General features: G+C 46.2%; 1 protein-coding gene across 1 annotated transcript in view; it reads right to left on the reverse strand.

The window, feature by feature from the left end:
* plekhg2 (pleckstrin homology domain containing, family G (with RhoGef domain) member 2) overlaps window positions 1-22,051 on the reverse strand; it is a 90,165-nt gene that overhangs the window by 57,234 nt on the left and 10,880 nt on the right. The window contains exon 2 of the mRNA XM_079246475.1: window positions 17,228-17,305. Within this exon, the coding sequence (XP_079102601.1) occupies window positions 17,228-17,276 (49 nt within the window). The 5' untranslated portion in view covers window positions 17,277-17,305. The remainder of the gene's footprint in view (window positions 1-17,227; window positions 17,306-22,051) is intronic.

Genomic DNA, 22,051 nt, shown 5'->3' on the forward strand with positions numbered 1-22,051 from the left:
CACTGTAGCTGATAAAGTTTCTGCAACACTTTGCATCACTTTACAGTAAAGACTTTGCTCAAAACCCTGTTGAACACTATCTGATACTTGTCTTCTACCTAAACATAAATAGAGCCAAATAAATACTTCATATTAAAAATTTCCTCCATTTTTTTTCAGTCAGACTTGAAAGAGTTAAAACAGTTTATCTTCTTGGTTTCATGTGTGGATTTAAAGATATTTTCTCTTGTTAACATGCTGTGTTAACTGGAGCTAAAACTGCATGAAAAACATTAAATCCAAGCAGGTAAAAGTTTCAATGTGAAAACCCATATAAATGTAGTAAACATAAAGTTAAAAACAACTATTTACATAAATGCAGATTGAATTGTCTATCTTCACCGATGTTTTCTATGCCTTATCTGACATAATAAACACAAAAAAATATGTTGTACATTTTTGTCATAGCTGGTTTTACTGGTTTATCAACAGAAGACAAAAACTGGTTTTCATTTTGAAGTCCAAGGTATTGACAGAAGTAACCATGGAAACCCCAGATGGTTAACATTACCACCTTCTGTAGTCTAGCAAAAATTGAAAAATGAATGGGGGCTTGTCCGGGATCTGCTCTCCCAGTCATGTGATGTTTAAGGTTCTTTACAGTGTTTAGTGCTGTGTTTTGGATACTGTTACTGTCAGTAGCTGTGTCGATACTGGGTGTGGAACAATTAATCTGTCAATAGATTAACCAATACTGTAAAGATGATTAGGCTCAGATTGGAGCCATTCCTTCATCTCTCATCCTCAGCAGCTCTTTGTGATTTGTCATGTCACATCCCTGTCATGTCAAACCGTTTTGATCTCCTTTCACTGTTTCAACACATTAAGTAACACATCAATGTGCTTATGAAAAGACATTGTTTTCCATCCACATTAAATCTTAACTCATCCAGTTTTAGTGAAACGACGGCACACCTGCTACGACTGCTGGCAGAGCCAAGCTGAGACAGAGGCGTGTTTAAAGTTCATTAGTGTTTGAATTCCAGACTTCCTGGCAGAAGGAATTTCCATACCGTGTGGAAATGAGAACATTTTTTCCCGTCACTTTGTTTCCCGTTAAAATACACAGCTTCATAATGGATCTGCAGGTTCTTACAGGAATGCCGCTCACAGCTGCCAGCAGCATTGTAAAGCCATTCTTCTGCTTTATTCCACATGTTTTGTGTGGAAAAAACACATTTTATAGAAAATATTTTAGACTTTCGACCAAGTGAGGTAAAACATTTGGCTGCCAGAAGGTCCAGTCTGGCCTGAGGGATGATTTTAAATGTAAAAAATGATTTTATTTTAACAAATAAAAATGAATGTATTTATTCTATCAGGAAGTTTCCATTCTCTAAAGAACTCAATCCACTTCAGGGTCAGGAGGAAGCTGGAGCCTATCCCAGCAACCAGCAGGTGAGAAGCAGGTGCACCTGGACGGTCGCCGCTCCATCACAGAGACAAAACAAGCATATTAATTAACCTAACAGACACACAAACTTCAGTTCAGAGCTTAAGCACATCTCTGCTGCATAACAAGCTGCCTGAACTGCCAGTAAGACTGTACGTCTGAATAAAAAAGATCTGACATTTGCACAAGTCTGATAAACCCGACAGGAAGCCGATCAGGAGGAGTCGTGTAAAATCAAAGATTATGCTGCAGCATCACCACCTCCTTGACCGAGGAGGGACTCGCTATGTGTCACACGTCTGACCACAAATAAACACCTTCATGTCAGTTTGAGGAATTTTAGACAAAGAAATGATTGTTTTCTCTGAAATGAATGTGAGAAATGAGGGAATGCGTTCACATATAGCAGCATGGAGACATTGCAGCCATGTCGCTCACACAGACTCAGGTCAGCTAAAGACATGTGACCATTATCGGCTTCCATCGTGGCTCCGCACAACCAGACACAGAAATATTAAATATAAGTTCATTAAAATGGTGGAAACATTTGTAGAAGATCAAGCAACATGGGAGATTCTTGTACCAGCTGTTTTTCGCTACTTTCAGTTATTTTTATCTAAAACTGACTGAAGGAGCTGACACATTCTAGTCCCAGTCAGCTGTAGCCGCAGGATTATCAGCCTAAAATGACGCAACTCAGCTGCTTTTTACCACCGCTGTTCATCCCAAACGTCTTCCTGGCTTCACTCCAGCCATAGAGGATCATTATTTTCCTGCTTTTCTCATCACTTGTTGATCTTTGGCTGCTCCTGATTGGACGTTACCGTCAGTTTAAGCTCTCTGATTGGTGGAAAGTCTGACAGGAAGTGTCTTCATCATCATGTCCAGGTGAAAATAGAGGTCTCTTAGCAACATGGTAGTGATGGTGAGGAAGATGTGATAAATAATGGTGGATTTACCATTTAGAGTCTCTGAATAAACACTACACGTGTCTGGATTTATTGAAATGCTGGAAAACCTCCGTAGACCAGCTGGAGGGTCACATCTCCTTCACAGTTACACGGATGTTCCTGAGACGCTGATATAAGCGACAGCGAGATGTGGCAGTTCAGGGTCAGCTGGTGAAGGGTATCAGGACTGAGTACAAAAGCAGAATCTACTGAAGGTGGATGAGTTCAACAAACATTGCTTGGTGGTATCTACAGAGCAGAATGTCTGGAAAAGAGTCATGGAGAAATGTGGGAAGGGCAGAAACCAGTCCTGGATGATCAGGACCAGTCCAGTCTTCAGGCAGTACTGTAGCAGGAACCATCATGCTCAAAGAACCAGAAATCCACGATTTAGCTGCTTTTTGGAAAAACCGAGCTTTCTACACTCCAAACAAGGGAAGATCATCTCATCTGAAAAGGTTGGGATGGGATGGAGAACCCCACCAGTGTGGAACAATACAGAAGTCCCAGTTCCAGGTTGGGACTCGAGTGTTCCCATCATCGCTTCCAGAGCGACACCATGATAAGACCGAAGGCTTTATATGTAGTTAAGGTGATGCGTTTTCCTGAGGTCCCCCAGGATCTCTCCCTGAACAATTCCATATCAGTGACGACTGACACGTTGCGTCGGAACAGACGTTTCAGATTTGTTTCTGATGATGGCGAGCAGGAGACGGCAACATGGCGCTCTCCCAGCTCATCACACCAGTCACATTTCTGGTTTCCAGGGTGGCTGCAAAGGCAAAACTCTGCCTATCAGAAACTCGATCACCATCCTCTGTCATGACCACATCTGTCCAATCATGACGAAATAATTCACAGTAAAACAGATAGAAACACACATACTTACAGTTAGCTGGTGTGTGTTTGTCTGTGTGTGTGTGTCAGTCGGTCCACATGCTGCATCAACCGTCACTGATCACCGTTCAATTCTCACCCAAGTCTGACAGTCAAACTCGCATAAAAAAAAACCAAAAAAAAAAAAAAAAAAACGATTTCCTGTTATTGAAAGGGTGTGTACATGTGAGTGTGTGTACACAGTCTTGTTTAGCTGTTCTTGTGAGGACCGGTTGGACTTGTGGTGTCTGTGGGGACACATCGGGTCCTCTCTGCTCCAGGTGGACTCCAGGTGGTCAGAGGAATCAAGAGTCCTCAAAAGACAAGACTAAATATGTGTGTGTGTGTGTGTGTGTGTGTGTGTGTGTGTGCACGCGTGTGTGTGTGTGTTACCTGCCATGTACAGCCGGAAGTGGTGTGATAAACACTCTTTCCGTTCCCGTCTGTACTTCTATCTGTGTGAGGACCTTTCTGACAGAAACGCCGTCTGAGTCGAAGATGTTAAAAGCTTAAAACGTTTCATTTTCACCTCCTGAGATGAATTTAAAGCATTTTTAGTGAACTTGTTCCTCGTCTGAATATCGACAGACATAAAAATGTTCTTCAGATTATAAACCTGTCTGAGATGTTCAAAAATCAAAGTGATTTCATTCGTAACTTCACAGTGATGCATTCACTGAACTTCTGCAACAGGAAATCTGAACTATTCACTAGTCAAGTCCAATCAGGAGGAGGCACATCTCCACCCACACATCCATCCATCCATCCATCCACACATCCATCCATCCATCCACCCATCCATCCACACATCCATCCATCCATCCATCCATCCACACATCCATCCATCCATCCATCCACACATCCATCCATCCATCCACCCATCCATCCACACATCCATCCAAACATCCATCCATCCACCCACACATCTATCCATCCATCCACACATCCACCCATCCATCCATCCATCCATCCAAACATCCATCCATCCAAACATCCATCCATCCACCCACCCACACATCCATCCATCCATCCATCCACACATCCATCCATCCATCCATCCACACATCCATCCATCCATCCACCCATCCATCCACACATCCATCCATCCATCCATCCATCCACACATCCATCCATCCATCCATCCACACATCCATCCATCCATCCACCCATCCATCCACACATCCATCCAAACATCCATCCATCCACCCACACATCTATCCATCCATCCACACATCCACCCACACATCTATCCATCCATCCACACATCCACCCATCCATCCATCCATCCATCCAAACATCCATCCATCCATCCATCCATCCAAACATCCATCCATCCACCCACCCACACATCCATCCATCCATCCATCCACCCATCCATCCACACATCCAGCCAAACATCCATCCATCCAAACATCCATCCATCCACCCATCCATCCATCCATCCAAACATCCATCCATCCACCCACCCACACATCCATCCATCCATCCATCCACCCATCCATCCACACATCCAGCCAAACATCCATCCATCCAAACATCCATCCATCCACCCACACATCTATCCATCCATCCACACATCCACCCATCCATCCATCCATCCATCCATCCACACATCCATCCATCCATCCATCCATCCATCCACACATCCATCCATCCAAACATCTATCCATCCACCCACACATCCATCCATCTATCCATCCATCCATCCACACATCTATCCATCCATCCATCCATCCACACATCCATCCATCCATCCATCCATCCATCCACACATCCATCCATCCAAACATCTATCCATCCACCCACACATCCATCCATCCATCTATCCATCCATCCATCCACACATCTATCCATCCATCCACACATCCATCCATCCACACATCCATCCATCCATCCATCCATCCACACATCCATCCATCCATCCATCCATCCACCCACACATCCATCCATCCATCCATCCATCCAAACATCCATCCATCCATCCACACATCTATCCATCCACCCACACATCCATCCATCCATCCACCCATCCATCCACACATCCAGCCAAACATCCATCCATCCAAACATCCATCCATCCACCCACACATCTATCCATCCATCCACACATCCACCCATCCATCCATCCATCCATCCATCCATCCAAACATCCATCCATCCATCCAAACATCCATCCATCCACCCACCCACACATCCATCCATCCATCCATCCACCCATCCATCCAAACATCCATCCATCCAAACATCAATCCATCCACCCACACATCTATCCATCCATCCACACATCCACCCATCCATCCATCCATCCATCCAAACATCCATCCATCCATCCATCCAAACATCCATCCATCCACCCACCCACACATCCATCCATCCATCCATCCACACATCCAGCCAAACATCCATCCATCCAAACATCCATCCATCCACCCATCCATCCATCCATCCATCCAAACATCCATCCATCCATCCAAATATCCATCCATCCACCCATCCATCCATCCACCCATCCATCCACACATCCAGCCAAACATCCATCCATCCAAACATCCATCCATCCACCCACACATCCATCCATCCATCCACACATCCACCCATCCATCCATCCATCCATCCATCCATCCATCCACACATCTATCCATCCATCCACACACCCAGCCAAACATCCATCCATCCAAACATCCATCGATCCAAACATCCATCCGTCCATCCATCCATCCATCCTGACTCGGGTTAGAACCTCCTTTTATCACGGGTCACTTCAGACTGAGTGACTTCAGATATGAAATATTTTAAACAAAGCTTCAACAAACAAACAAAACAAATAATATTTTGTTGTTTTGCCAGAAAATGACTATAAACACAGGAAATAGTAAATCTATGTATACATGGGCCACGTTTTATTTTGACTTCAAAATAAAAAGGAATTAAATGAAAAATACTCTGTCTAAATATTTAATCTTTAATAAAAACAAATTTATTTCAAAATTAAGATAATAATAAATTTAATTTAAATTAATTGTTACAAAACAAATCAAATATAAATGCATCATAACAAATTAACTATGAATGATTCAAAGTAAAAATATTATGAATTATATTAATGTCACTAAACTGGAATTCGTCAGTTTTAACTTTTATCACATTTTATAAATGAAAATTTATTTTATATGAAATTTAAATACATATGTTTATGTAAAAAATGTCAATTTTATGTATTTTCACACTTAGGAATTTTATTTCATTCTGTATTTGACATTTCTATAATCTTTTAAAAGATTTATTTATTTTTTTTTGCTATAATTTTATTAACATTTAGTACGATGTTTATTCTGCTACTGATGAGAAACTAAATTTTGTCACTTGTGTATGCAGAATATAGAATCCATGAATTTTACTGTGTATAATAATCTGTATAATAAACATCAGCATGCCGTCTTTGAGCTCCAGTAACACGCAGCTTTGCCCCAAGGCACCAGTTGCAAATGCCATTTTGAGGTGGAATTTCCCTTTAAACACACGCTATGAAACTCTGAGGTGGAGAAGATTCCAGAGTGTGTGTGATTACAGTAATAAGAGCGCAGCTGCTGGCTGTCATTACCTGTTGGACCGACGGACAAGTTTCAGCTTCGCTCTGAAGTTTCTGAGAACAGAACAACCTGAAGCTCGTTCTGAGCAGCTGATTGGTTTAACCACAGCTGATTCAACTTCTTAACACTGCTGGTCTGATGAGTCTCCAGTTGAGCTCCACATCCACATGGTAGGATCAAAATCTGCTGGAAACGTCATGACAACATGGATCCATCCTGCCGTCAGGATCAACGCTTCAAACTGACCATGTCCATCCCTTTATGAGCACAGTGTAGCATCTTCTGATGGAAACTTCCAGCAGGATGATGCAACAATAGAAGAAGGATTCACGCTGCAGAATGAATAACAGTCCAAGGGTTTTATTAACCAAACAATCAGGAGGAACCAGGAACACGAGTTAGACGAGGGACTGCTGTGGAGGAGTGAAATGGCTTTCGAGGACATGGTGGTGATTGTGGGCAGGTGTGTGTTCATCAGGTTGACCAGGTGCAGCTGTGGTTGGAGAGGGAGTGAGGGCAGGTGGAGCCAGGAAGGCAGGGCATGACACGAAGGCTCTACAGCCAGTGTGGAAACGACGGTGGAGCCTGTAAAGCGTGACATGAGAAGTATGTTTTACCCCTGCAGGATAACCAGCAGCTTTGTAGCACAAAGAGAAACGTTCAGTTGAGTCATTTTCTACAGCGTTAGTCCAGTTCAGGGTCTGCAGCCCATCCCAGCTTCCCCAGGCAAGATGCAGGTACACCTGGACAGCGTTCGCTGCTAGCATGCAGCCATGCTTCATTTACTGGGACTTATTGATCTGGCTGAACCAGAGGGAGGGATTTTCCTGAAGCACCTTCCAGCAGGTGACGGTTCAGACGGGTGAGATGATGGACTGACTGGATCAGTCACTGGTGAGGTGCACGAGCCACCAATCAGCCGCCAGACTGAAGGGAAGCCAGCTTGATGGGGGGGTTGGCGGGGATGGCGAGGATGGCGAGGATGGCCGTGATGGCCGTGATGGCCGTGATGGCGGTGATGGCCGTGATGGCCGTGATGGCCGTGATGGCGGTGATGGCGGTGATGGCCGTGATGGCGGTGATGGCCGTGATGGCCGTGATGGCCGTGATGGCCGTGATGGCGGTGATGGCCGTGATGGCGGTGATGGCCGTGATGGCCGTGATGGCCGTGATGGCCGTGATGGTCGTGATGGCCGTGATGGCCGTGATGGCCGTGAATAACGGTGCTACTGCGTCGCGGTAATGGAGCGAAAGTCAGCCTAAGACAAAGCTGCATGCCCAGACAAAGACAGGAAGTGAGTCTTCTCACATCATCATTATGATGTCACGGCCCACCCATGTGACCTCCGACCTGCCCGTTCACCCATCCTCACAGCTTCCTCGTGTTTACATTCCTTCCTGGACTGATAAGTGAACTCCTCCAACAGCTGACCGACACACTGAACCTCGCATTCCTGACGTGTCGAAGGCAGCTTCTGTGTCCATGTGATCCAGAACAAACCACGTAACCCGATCCAGGGAGGTTTATTCTCACAAACACGTATGTGGAAGTCCCTTCGGATAGAAGCGTCCGATAAACGACAGTAGGAACGCTCACTAAGAGGGAAATAGTGCCATAAGTGTCACAATCAGCCTTGCTTCCTCCAGCATTGCTGCTTGCCACACCCCTAATCAGTTCACTGCTCTCACCTGCCTCTGCCACCTGTTCACAATCCCCATCAGTTCAGCCTGCGTATATATGCAGCCTCCACCATTCACTCACTGCCAGATTGTCATTGCTCTCATGCCTGACCTTCCAGCACTCCGACCACAATTGCCTGCCCGTTACCGACCTGATCTGTCCCCGACTTCCGCTTCCTGCCTCGCCCTTGGAGCCTGCTCCCCAATGGTTACTGGGTTTCTGTCCTGGAAGACCCCCAACCGTGAGTGTGGATCTTCAGTCACCTTGCTGTGCTAGGGGTCTTATCTGTCGGCCCAGAGGAAGGTTACTCTGCTCTGCTCTGCTCATTGGGAACCAGAGTCCAACTCCAGCACCAAACCTCATCAAGTGGCTAAAATAAAAGCTGTTAACCTGCCCAGATCTCTTGTGCTGCTTTTGGGTCCTTTCTCCGATCATTTCAATAAGAGCCAGAAGTTCAAAACAAATAAACTGGACAACATTTCTAAAACATGTCAGACTGAATTTTTTAGATGCTTCCAGCTTTGCCCCCCTCTCAACCCCCCATCTCCTCCTGGGTGGGGGATGGGTGACTTTCCGTTTCCAGCTCAGGTCCTGGAACGTTGAGGATCCTCTTCAGTGTCTTTGCTGAATCTTGGATCGATCTCTTCCGGATGGAGATGTCGGATGTTCCTCCAGGTATTGGTTGGTGTCGCTTACGCACCGTAGGGGTCACGCTAACCCCTCTCCTTCTCCAGGTCTTTATCCTGATGGTTCCATCATTGGGGATGGCTGCAACCGTCACTGGAGGTTGGATCACTCAGTTGTCGGGCATCCGTCTCCCATAAGGGAAGATCTAGTACGTCTACCACCTTTAGTCTGGATACCTGTGTAGCATCTGTGGACCCTTTAATGCTCTTTAATGTAGTTTCTGAAACCTGTTGCATCACTTTATGGTGGAAACATCCCTCAAACCTGTGTTGAACACAGGTTTATACTTCTGCCCTCTAGTGGATACATTCTGCACTACAACCATTTTGACACAACGTCACTCGGAAATAAACAGCAAACATACAAAGATTTTTTTTTTCTTAACTTTTTACATTTGTTAAAGGACCAAATAAACACTTTGGGTTAAAAAAAATTTTTCTTCCTATTTCTTCTTGGATCGGGCCATCAACGCATTCCTTTAGCAGACCCGACGTGTGCCTCTTTTATAACGCACAGCAATTATCACTGAATTTGTGCGATAAGCACACTTTAAAAACAATCAAACAAAAAAAAATTACATACAAACATGAATTTCTTCGTTTGATGGCAGGAGCTGGTGAGGATGCTGCACCACGTCGGTCAACATTGTTGCTCTGACGGTGTGTTCAGACCAAACGCCTTTTGAGCGTCAAGAGCAGAAGGTTTCCTTGTAAAGTCTATGTGGAGGTGCAGAAAGGGGGCGTTGAGCTTTCTCGCGTTGCGTTTAGGGCGTCGGCGTTCCGCGCCGAAAAATTTAAGAAGGTTTTTAAGCTCGATGCGCGTCAAAAGCCAGAGATGGACAAAGCTGAACTTTGGCCGCTTGACGCGGGGCGTCAACCAATCAGAGCGATCAACGCGAAGCTCCTGGAGGATTCCTGTGGTGAACCCAGACATGGGGCTGAGACGCCATTACTCTGTGCAATGTTTGGGATAACCTTTCCTTGCTAAAAAGCTGAATGTTACTGATTTGGCAACGTAGCAGGATACGTTGCCTAGCAACGCTTTGTTTGGGGGGTGGTGGCTCTCTGCTGAGTGCGGCTCCTGTTGCATTAACAGTGACTATCACTGCCCTACGACAACGTCCTCTAGCTTTATTTATTAAATAAAACCATGCCATCTCTCTACTGCACCGCCATCATTCAGACTGACCGGAAGGAAAGCGCCGCCTCCCTCCTCTCTTTTCCGCAGTGTTTGCCGCTCGCTCCAGACAAGCGGCAGGAGCGTTGGGAGCATTTTGGGCGTCGGACACAAAAGTGTCAGTCAGCGTCGAGAACACCGTTTGGTCTGAACACACCGTAAAGCAGGAAGTTCCTGCCGGAACCGAAGCGAAGCATAGAAAGAAGCCCACGCTGTGGAGTTTATCAGCTGATACCGGTCTACTGCCCCCTTCAGTTTATGAGGAGAAACTGCAACATGACGTTGCAACGCTATGTTCAGCACCACTGTTCACACCAGTATAAATACAGCTATTTGCAAGACCCTTAATGTTACCAGCTTCCTACTTCATAGCATGAGAAGCAGACATACTGGTTCAGACATTGCCCAGTCAAACAAAGTCCACGTAACTACTGGAACAAGAAAAAGGCGGTAATGCACACGAGCTCTGAACAAGCTACTGATACTACTCCACTAACTCCACTGTGGGACATCCAAGGAAGATGTAAAGGCATCCTCCGAGGATCTGCGATCAAACCTAATAATGGAATCATGATGTTTTCCGCTCCGTGGCTAAAACAGCAGGTCGCCTTCAGGTGCCGTTAGCTCCACAGGAAATGTCAAACTCTCTCCCAGCTTCTGTGGATGTTGATAAACCATGAAAACCAGAAATACGATGCTTTTCATTTTCATTTTAAAAAATTACGCTTTGCCCATTTATTTGGTTAATATTGGAAACTTCTTCATCGTACCACTAGAGGGCGTAGAAACACTACAGTCTGGGAACTACAGACCTATTTGCTGCATCAGAAGCCACTAAAAATCTCCTGATACGTCTTCTTTTCTTTTGGCTTTCCACTCAAACTGATTATTTCTGGTTATCAGAGGAATAACAGCAGGGAGGTTTCAGAAATCAGCCAATCACAGCCTGCGCACCTCCCCTCCCTCTCTCCTTCTCCTGGTTTCTATTCTATCGTTCATCTGGCCTTATCTTGGGCGTTCTCTCTATTTTCTGCCTCCTTCTTTTCTATGGTTATAATCAACAGATCGGCTGCAGCCTTTTCTGGTGTGTGTTTGTCACAGAAACATTGTTCAGAGCTGCATTTTATCACCACAAACCATACGACTTCCTGAGCATACAACTTCTGTGTGTGTGTGTGTGTGTGTGTGTGTGTGTGTGTGTGTGTGTCTACAGCTGAGTCCTGCATGAACGCAACATGCAGGGTTTCGTTCACACACTCGGTGTTTGTGTGCATATCTTTGAGAAATGCAACTCTGGTATGTTTCTAAGTACGTGTGTGTGTGCGTGTGTGTGTGTGTGTGCGTGTGTGTGTGTGTGTGTGCGTGTGTGTGCGTGTGAATGCTAACTATGGAAAGCAATATAAGAGCAGAGCAAACAGCATGGTTTCTGTGTGTAATTACACCTCATTATGGAGCTGGTTCTGCTGGGCCTCTTTCTGCTCTGGTGACAGGAAGTCACAGCTCACAGCGCTGGAATACTTCTGCTCAGAGAGGCTTCATGAGGAACTCGCTGGTTATCCAGCAGTTTACCAGCTCTCAGACCCCTGCTTCGCTAAGCTGGGACGTCAGCACACGACCTGTGAATACCCTCTTCTGGGTGCGGTCCATCTCCAGAGCCACAAGGGTCTGGAGGTCCACAGCAGACCAGGGAGGGACCAGATGCAAAAGCTGTGCAGGGTTTTATTATTAACCCTAAAAACATCTTTTCATGAAACTAAATTTAATCTACCAATTATAAAATAAGCTACTTAACTGGTGGTAAATGCAATCAGACATCCTGCAACACATCATGGAACAATAAAAATATGGTTATTTAACTGAAATGGATCTTTCTGCACAACGTGAGGGGCGGGAGTGGGGATTTATTTGGGGGAACCACGTCCTCAGAGTCCCATTCCCCCCGTCAGACTTTCTTTGACACAAGACTTGAATAAATGACTATAGAATAAGCTGGACAGTTGTTCTGGTCCAGGTCAGACTAGTTAGTCAGTTCCAGTTGGATAGCTTGCCTGGTGTTATTATTATTCATGCAAATTGCAGAATTTCCATGTATCCCTACTCCAACACAGGGATACCAACACACCTGGCTTCCCTTAAATAGATAAAGTTCTGCACATTGATTGATTAGTTTGAGCCAGATGTGTTGTAGCAGGAAAACATGAGAAAACCTGCATGATTGTGACCCCAGAGGATGAGAGCTGAATAAACATGTTGTGTGTCTGGATTGTAAATCTGGATCCTGGAATGATAGAAATGCTGGAATGAAGAGCAGCTGAAGGGTCTCATTCCATCACAGAGGTACAATGTTGATGACAGACTTCAGAGAACAAACAGAGGTTTCTCACTCTGGTGGGACTCGAACCCACAACCTTTGAATGCCTTCTTGTCTCACTAGAAGTCCAACACGCTGTCCGTTGCGCCACAGAGCCTCCTATCTGCTGGTTCAGAACCAATAGTTCGAGAAACGCATCTCTTCACTTCCAAACACTGGAAGGATGATGATGCATCGACATGCAGGACATCTAACCAGCACCTCATCAGAAGGTTGTTGGGTCTAATTCCCTTCTAAACTACTCGTTCTTTGACCAGGCATAATTTGGATGTTCTCTAATTAAAATTGCAAACCTTCATTAGTCTCAGAAGAGGCCCAAGATCCAAAGGGAGTCTGGTACTTGTCCAGTTTGATGCCATTTACAGCCATAGATACAGATGAGAAGCTGTTCCTTCCCAGTCCAGGCCTGTCTGCAGACTTCCCAGATTCCTGAAGGGATTCTGGGTGATCCAGCAACTTGAGTCATCACAGCAGAAGAAGCTCACATGAATCAGACTTTTCTGCTTTGGTTTTGTAAATCTGCTGTAAAGTTCACATTGACAAGCATCTGGCAGGGTTTCAGATCATTGTGAGAGGAAAGGTTGCATGTGGACAACCACAAGGTTGGAACTGGTCCTGCCTCCTCTGCATGGATGTTGTTCAGGGTCTGATAAACTTGATCCCTGATTGACTTAAGCGATCTAAAGAAGGTTTCTCCCCCATAAAGTACGACTCTGGTAGGAGTCGAACCCACAACCTTTGAATGCCTCCTTGTCTCACTAGAAGTCCAACGCGCCTCCAGAGCCTCCAGCCTGCTGGTCTAGAACCATTCAGTTCTATCCACCGGTTGCCACGGTAACTCAGACAGTTATCTGGGTTATCCTTGTCCGGATCATACTGGCTCCCCGGTACTAGTTACCATAGTAACTCATCTGGGACAGATGGAACACAACTCCGTCTTTGAGAAGCAGCCAGATATTGCTAGGACAACACCTCTGCAAGTCCTAGCAATCTTCCTGATGAAGAAAACTGTACTCTAACAAAGAATCTAGACCATCACTATCCACACCGAGAAGCTAGACCATCTAGACCGTCACTATCCACACCGAGAAGCTAGACCATCTAGACCGTCACTATCCACACCGAGAAGCTAGACCATCTAGACCGTCACTATCCACACCGAGAAGCTAGACCATCTTGACCGTCACTATCCACACCGAGAAGCTAGACCATCTCGACCGTCACTATCCACACCGAGAAGCTAGACCATCTAGACCGTCACTATCCACACCGAGAAGCTAGACCATCTCGACCGTCACTATCCACACCGAGAAGCTAGACCATCTAGACCGTCACTATCCACACCGAGAAGCTAGACCATCTCGACCGTCACTATCCACACCGAGAAGCTAGACCATCTCGACCGTCACTATCCACACCGAGAAGCTAGACCATCTAGACCGTCACTATCCACACCGAGAAGCTAGACCATCTAGACCGTCACTATCCACACCGAGAAGCTAGACCATCTAGACCGTCACTATCCACACCGAGAAGCTAGACCATCTAGACCGTCACTATCCACACCGAGAAGCTAGACCATCTCGACCGTCACTATCCACACCGAGAAGCTAGACCATCTAGACCGTCACTATCCACACCGAGAAGCTAGACCATCTCGACCGTCACTATCCACACCGAGAAGCTAGACCATCTAGACCGTCACTATCCACACCGAGAAGCTAGACCATCTAGACCGTCACTATCCACACCGAGAAGCTAGACCATCTCGACCGTCACTATCCACACCGAGAAGCTAGACCATCCAGACCGTCACTATCCACACCGAGAAGCTAGACCATCTAGGCCGTCACTATCCACACCGAGAAGCTAGACCATCTAGACCGTCACTATCCACACCGAGAAGCTAGACCATCTAGACCGTCACTATCCACACCGAGAAGCTAGACCATCTAGACCGTCACTATCCACACCGAGAAGCTAGACCATCTAGACCGTCACTATCCACACCGAGAAGCTAGACCATCTAGACCGTCACTATCCACACCGAGAAGCTAGACCATCTAGACCGTCACTATCCACACCGAGAAGCTAGACCATCTAGACCGTCACTATCCACACCGAGAAGCTAGACCATCTAGACCGTCACTATCCACACCGAGAAGCTAGACCATCTAGACCGTCACTATCCACACCGAGAAGCTAGACCATCTAGACCGTCACTATCCACACCGAGAAGCTAGACCATCTAGACCGTCACTATCCACACCGAGAAGCTAGACCATCTAGACCGTCACTATCCACACCGAGAAGCTAGACCATCTAGACCGTCACTATCCACACCGAGAAGCTAGACCATCTAGACCGTCACTATCCACACCGAGAAGCTAGACCATCTAGACCGTCACTATCCACACCGAGAAGCTAGACCATCTAGACCGTCACTATCCACACCGAGAAGCTAGACCATCTCGACCGTCACTATCCACACCGAGAAGCTAGACCATCTAGACCGTCACTATCCACACCGAGAAGCTAGACCATCTAGACCGTCACTATCCACACCGAGAAGCTAGACCATCTAGACCGTCACTATCCACACCGAGAAGCTAGACCATCTAGACCGTCACTATCCACACCGAGAAGCTAGACCATCTAGACCGTCACTATCCACACCGAGAAGTTAGACCATCTAGACCGTCACTATCCACACCGAGAAGCTAGACCATCTCGACCGTCACTATCCACACCGAGAAGCTAGACCATCTAGACCGTCACTATCCACACCGAGAAGCTAGACCATCTAGACCGTCACTATCCACACCGAGAAGCTAGACCATCTAGACCGTCACTATCCACACCGAGAAGCTAGACCATCTTGACCGTCACTATCCACACCGAGAAGCTAGACCATCTCGACCGTCACTATCCACACCGAGAAGCTAGACCATCTAGACCGTCACTATCCACACCGAGAAGCTAGACCATCTAGACCGTCACTATCCACACCGAGAAGCTAGACCATCCAGACCGTCACTATCCACACCGAGAAGCTAGACCATCTAGACCGTCACTATCCACACCGAGAAGCTAGACCATCTAGACCGTCACTATCCACACCGAGAAGCTAGACCATCTAGACCGTCACTATCCACACCGAGAAGCTAGACCATCTCGACCGTCACTATCCACACCGAGAAGCTAGACCATCTAGACCGTCACTATCCACACCGAGAAGCTAGACCATCTCGACCGTCACTATCCACACCGAGAAGCTAGACCATCTAGACCGTCACTATCCACACCGAGAAGCTAGACCATCTAGACCGTCACTATCCACACCGAGAAGCTAGACCATCTAGACCGTCACTATCCACACCGAGAAGCTAGACCATCTAGACCGTCACTATCCACACCGAGAAGCTAGACCATCTAGACCGTCACTATCCACACCGAGAAGCTAGACCATCTAGACCTTTACTATCCACACCGAGAAGCTAGACCATCTAGACCGTCACTATCCACACCGAGAAGCTAGACCATCTCGACTGTCACTATCCACACCGAGAAGCTAGACCATCTCGACCGTCACTATCCACACCGAGAAGCTAGACCATCTCGACCGTCACTATCCACACCGAGAAGCTAGACCATCTCGACTCTCACTATCCACACTGAGAAGCTAGACCATCTAGACCGTCACTATCCACACCGAGAAGCTAGACCATCTAGACTGTCACTATCCACACCGAGAAGCTAGACCATCTCGACCGTCACTATCCACACCGAGAAGCTAGACCATCTAGACCGTCACTATCCACACCGAGAAGCTAGACCATCTAGACCGTCACTATCCACACCGAGAAGCTAGACCATCTAGACCGTCACTATCCACACCGAGAAGCTAGACCATCTAGACCGTCACTATCCACACCGAGAAGCTAGACCATCTAGACCGTCACTATCCACACCGAGAAGCTAGACCATCTAGACCGTCACTATCCACACCGAGAAGCTAGACCATCTCGACCGTCACTATCCACACCGAGAAGCTAGACCATCTAGACCGTCACTATCCACACCGAGAAGCTAGACCATCTCGACTGTCACTATCCACACCGAGAAGCTAGACCATCTAGACTGTCACTATCCACACCGAAAGGCTGAGATTTTCCGTGTTTCCATCAGATTGGTTGCATAGAAGCTGGTCTGATCAATGCCTGAACATCTCGTACCATAAAAATCTGAATTCAGTGTTATTTCAACAAGAGAATACCAAATCTACCAAACCTACTCCCTGCTCATGAAGATCCACAGATTTCAAGCTTTACAGTAAAGTATTGTACTCAAACTAGTATCAATAGATACTTCCCTGACGTTGGTATCAACGATCCAGCCTCCACCGATAAACTTCGGCCTCCAAGCCTATAAAATTTGTGATTGAACACAATCAGTGAAGGTTACCTGCGTTATTGGGCGATCTCTGGCTGCCACGCCGTGACCCCTCAGGCATGGTGTGATGATGTCACAGGAAGTAGAAACCTGGGTAAAGACAAATGAGAAACCCTGTTAGCTTCTACTGTTGCCTCGGCCTCGCTAACATCTCATTACTCGTGAGGAGAAAACCTCTCAGAGCGGAGGAGGAAGAGCTGTGTGCACATATGTGATGTTTGGCTGGAGGACAAGAACGTGGCGTCGTCATGTTACACTGAGTGTGTGCATGTGTCAGTGCATGTGTCAGTGCATGTGTCAACTGGAGTGTAACAGTCTCTGATACATGAGCTGACCCAGTTTGTCTGCCGTAGACCAGCAAGTGTTTCTGCAGCTGTTCGCTGGAAAACGGACTTATGTGGGTCCAAGAGGGACAAACCAAACCGAGGGAAGCAGAATGACAAGTTTTACATGTTTCCCAGCATGGAGGTTTTACTTCCTGGTTCTGGTCCTGATGTAGGCTTTCCTTAAAGGTTCTTGCAAAGTTTCTGTTTCCCTGCTGACCTGCTAGAAGAAGAGCTGAACCCAGTAGATGCTTCGGAGGCTTCAGAGAGAGACCCTGAACCTAACACCCATGCAGAGCCTGCATAGACTGGTGGACCATGTCCAACCTTGTGGTTGACCACATGTTACGGGGAGGTTAAACACACACGTGCAGCCATGTTTGCTCCATTTCCTGCAGCCTCTTCACTCTCACAATGATCTGAAACCCTGCCAGATGCTTGTCAATGTGAACTTTACAGCAGATTTACAAAACCAAAGCAGAAAAGTCTGATTCATGTGAGCTTCTTCTGCTGTGACAAGTCAAGTTGCTGGATCACCCAGAATCCCTTCAGGAATCTGGGAAGTCTGCAGACAGGCCTGGACTGGGAAGGAACAGCTTCTCATCTGTATCTATGGCTGTAAATGGCATCAAACTGGACAAGTACCAGACTCCCTTTGGATCTTGGGCCTCTTCTGAGACTAATGAAGGTTTGCTTTTTTAATCAGAGAGCATCCAAGTTATGTCTGGTGAAATAAAGGGTAGTTTGGAAGTGAATTAGACCCAACAACCTTCTGACGAGGTGCTGGTTAGATGTCCTGCATGTTGATGCATCATCATCCTTCCAGTGTTTGGAAATAAAGATATGCGTTTACAGAACTATTGGTTCTGAACCAGCTGATAGGAGGCTCTGTGGCGCAACGGACAGCGTGTTGGACTTCTAGTGAGACCAGGAAGGTATTCAAAGGTTGTTGGGATCAAGTTTATCAGACCCTGAACACAACATCCATGCAGAGGCAGCAAGGACTGGTGGACCAGCTCCAACCTTGTGGTTGACCACATGTTACGGGGAGTTAAACACACACATGAAGCCATGTTTGCTCCATTTCCTGCAACATCTTCAATCTCACACTGATGCGAAACACTGCCAGATGCTTGTCAACGTGAACTTTAGAGCAGATTTACAAAACCAAAGCAGAAAAGTCTGATTCATGTGAGCTTCTCCTGCCAAAGAACGAGTAGTTTAGAAGGGAATTAGACCCAACAACCTTCGGATGAGGTGCTGGTTAGATGTCCTGCATGTCGATGGATCATCATCCTTCCAGTGTCGATCCTTTAGATCCCTGAAGTCTATCATCAACATTGTACCTCTGTGATGGCTATCTGAGCCTTCAGCTGATCTACGGAGGCAGGGGTGTCCAAGTCCAGTCCTGGAGATCTACCATCCTGCAACCTTTAGATGCAACCCTGTCCAGCACAGCTGGGTCAAACAGCTGAATTCCTCTTCTGCATGTCATTCAGCTCTGCAGAGGCTGCTAACGAGCCACTTATTTGATTCAGGTGTGTTGGAGAAGGGTTGCACCTAAAAATGGACTTGGACACCCCTGTACGGAGGTTTTCCAGCATTTCTATCCGTCCAGCAGGTTTACAATCCAGACACAACATGTAGTGTTTATTCAGAGACTCTAGATGGTAAATCCACCATTATTTATCACATCTTCATCACCATCACTACCATGTTGCTAAGAGACCTCTATTTTCACCTGGACATGATGATGAAGACACTTCCTGTCAGACTTTCCACCAATCAGAGAGCTTAAAGTGGAACTATTCTGTACATTTCAGGCTAATTTATTTTTATTTCTGAGCCCAGAAGGGCTGGGATTGATGGAGTTATTGTCACAAATGGCTTTATTTACTTCAGACCGACCCTCTCCGTAGGCTGTCAGATCAGCCTGCGGGCAAAACAAGTGGATTGAGACTCTTCCGCATTAAGCCCCGCCTCCCGCTACTGCACTACATCGGCACCGCACCTGCTTTCACCGTCATTGTAACGTCTCATAAACAGAAGGATTAGGCTCATATGAACTCAATAAAAAAACAAAATATCATGTCAACACACAGCATACAGTCCTACATGTTGGAACCTGAATCAGAGCCTGAAAACGAAGTGGAAAACAGCAACCCACAGCAACGAATGCAGCAGGATGTCTCTCTTTGGTAAACTCACCAGCCATCGTTGGAAATAACTTTATCCCACGTTTTCCACCCGCCTGATGTATTTGTACATGCCCTTGTTAACCAGTAGAAGGTAACCAATCACCCAACCTTATCCCCCGGGACGTCACAAGGATTTCCAAGTAGAAAAAACTCTCTAAAACCACACGTTTTTTGTCGCCATGGAAACAGAACGGAGAGAGTGCTGGAACTCAAACTCAAACTCAAACATGCGTTTAGGTGATAAAAAACAGTGCCGTTCACATGTCTGATGAGGATTCAACACTGTAACACTGTAGAAAGCTCAGACAACTGGAAATACCATCATAGGAACCCTTTAAGCCGCTATTTTAAATAACGTCGAACAGAACTGGAACCAGAACCAGGAAGGAAAACCTCCATCAGGACCAGAACCAGGAAGGAAAACCTCCATCAGAACCAGAACCAGGAAGGAAAACCTCCACCAGGACCAGAACCAGGAAGGAAAACCTCCATCAGGACCAGAACCAGGAAGGAAAACCTCCATCAGGACCAGAACCAGGAAGGAAAACCTCCATCAGAACCAGAACCAGGAAGGAAAACCTCCATCAGGACCAGAACCAGGAAGGAGAACCTCCATCAGAACCAGAACCAGGAAGGAAAACCTCCATCAGAACCAGAACCAGGAAGGAAAACCTCCATCAGGACCAGAACCAGGAAGGAAAACCTCCATCAGGACCAGAACCAGGAAGGAAAACCTCCATCAGGACCAGAACCAGGAAGGAAAACCTCCATCAGGACCAGAACCAGGAAGGAAAACCTCCATCAGGACCAGAACCAGGAAGGAAAACCTCCATCAGGACCAGAACCAGGAAGGAAAACCTCCATCAGGACCAGAACCAGGAAGGAGAACCTCCATCTGGACCAGAACCAAGAGAGAAAACTTGAAGAAATAAAGTAATGATTCATGTGTGGAAGATGCTGATTTTGATCCCAAAACGGAGGTCAAATGTGGGAAACAGATTTATGTTTCTTTTAGCAGCAACTAACACACACACACACACACACACACACACACACACACACACACACACACACACACACACAGAAACCTAAACACACATACTGAAGACGCATGCACTTTGGCCCACCTCATCATCACCTACCAAGGTATTTCCAGGTGCATCCGCTTCAAGCACACCAGACACAGTGCTGTAAGTGTTGTGTGCTGTATGTGATTGATGCTGTGTCTGGTTACCACGGCAACTGGATGTGTTAGCATCACTAGATCAAACATGGCTGCCATTGGCTGCTTGCTCTGGTCAGATGTTTACAGCTGGAAAGCAGAACTGAACAACAAACTTCACAACATCCAAATATTTGGTCCAAGCAAACGGTTCGGAGTCAAACCAGGAACCTTCCCGGTTTCCCGACAAGTTTCTGTTTCATCACAGACTTTATTACAAGCGGCTTCGACATGAGACGTTTTCCTGCTGGAAACATCTTTGACCTGTAGAAAGTCTGAAAAGTTGTTGGTGAAATCCCCCAGAGCCGACGGTCGGGTGCGTTTTGTGTTGTCAGATCTAGTCTGTTGTAATCTGATTTTAAAATAAACCCTAAAAATGATCTAAAGTATTTATTTCCATAATTAATTTAAAAAATGAGTAAAAAATTAATTCAAAAGACATTCACCTAAACATCAAAACACTATGCATAAAATAATGAATCCAAGAATCAAATTTAAAGTAATCAAATTCATTTTTAAAAAAATGTTAAAAATAGTTAATTCCCTAAAATCACAAATTTTACCTTATTAGTTCACAAAAATGAAACAGGACAATGCACTGCGTTTCTGAAAGAGGCTAAAAGTTGTGGGTTTGAATCCCATCAAGAGTCCAGACAGACAGAAAATCCTGTTTAATTCAAACTTTATTAACAATCTACAGAATCACAAAGCGTTCCACGCCAGCAGCCAGGAAAAAAGAGGAGAAATGAATAAAAAGCAGATTTTAAAAGAACCAGTTTTAACAGGCTTTTCAAAGTCCCCCAATCTGAGGTCCAAGGAAAGTTCCAGAGTCTGAACAGAAGCTCCGTAAGGGGCCACCATCAGGACCTGCCGGGGATCCGAACCCCTGCGGTGCAACATGGAGCCTGCAGCTCAGCCAAACGAGCAGAAAGACGGCGGCAGCATCCAGGCGGGAGTCACAACGTTCCAGGCAGGTTCTGCTCAGCAAGACCACCAACATGGAACCAGATCTGCTGCGAGTCTGAACCCAACAACCCGCTTCGCCCCAAACACGCCGACGGAAAAGTAGAATACAGCAAATAGAGATTAATGA

This window comes from Telmatherina bonti (assembly GCF_933228915.1).
Source record: "Telmatherina bonti genome assembly, chromosome: 9".
Lineage (NCBI taxonomy): Eukaryota > Metazoa > Chordata > Actinopteri > Atheriniformes > Telmatherinidae > Telmatherina > Telmatherina bonti.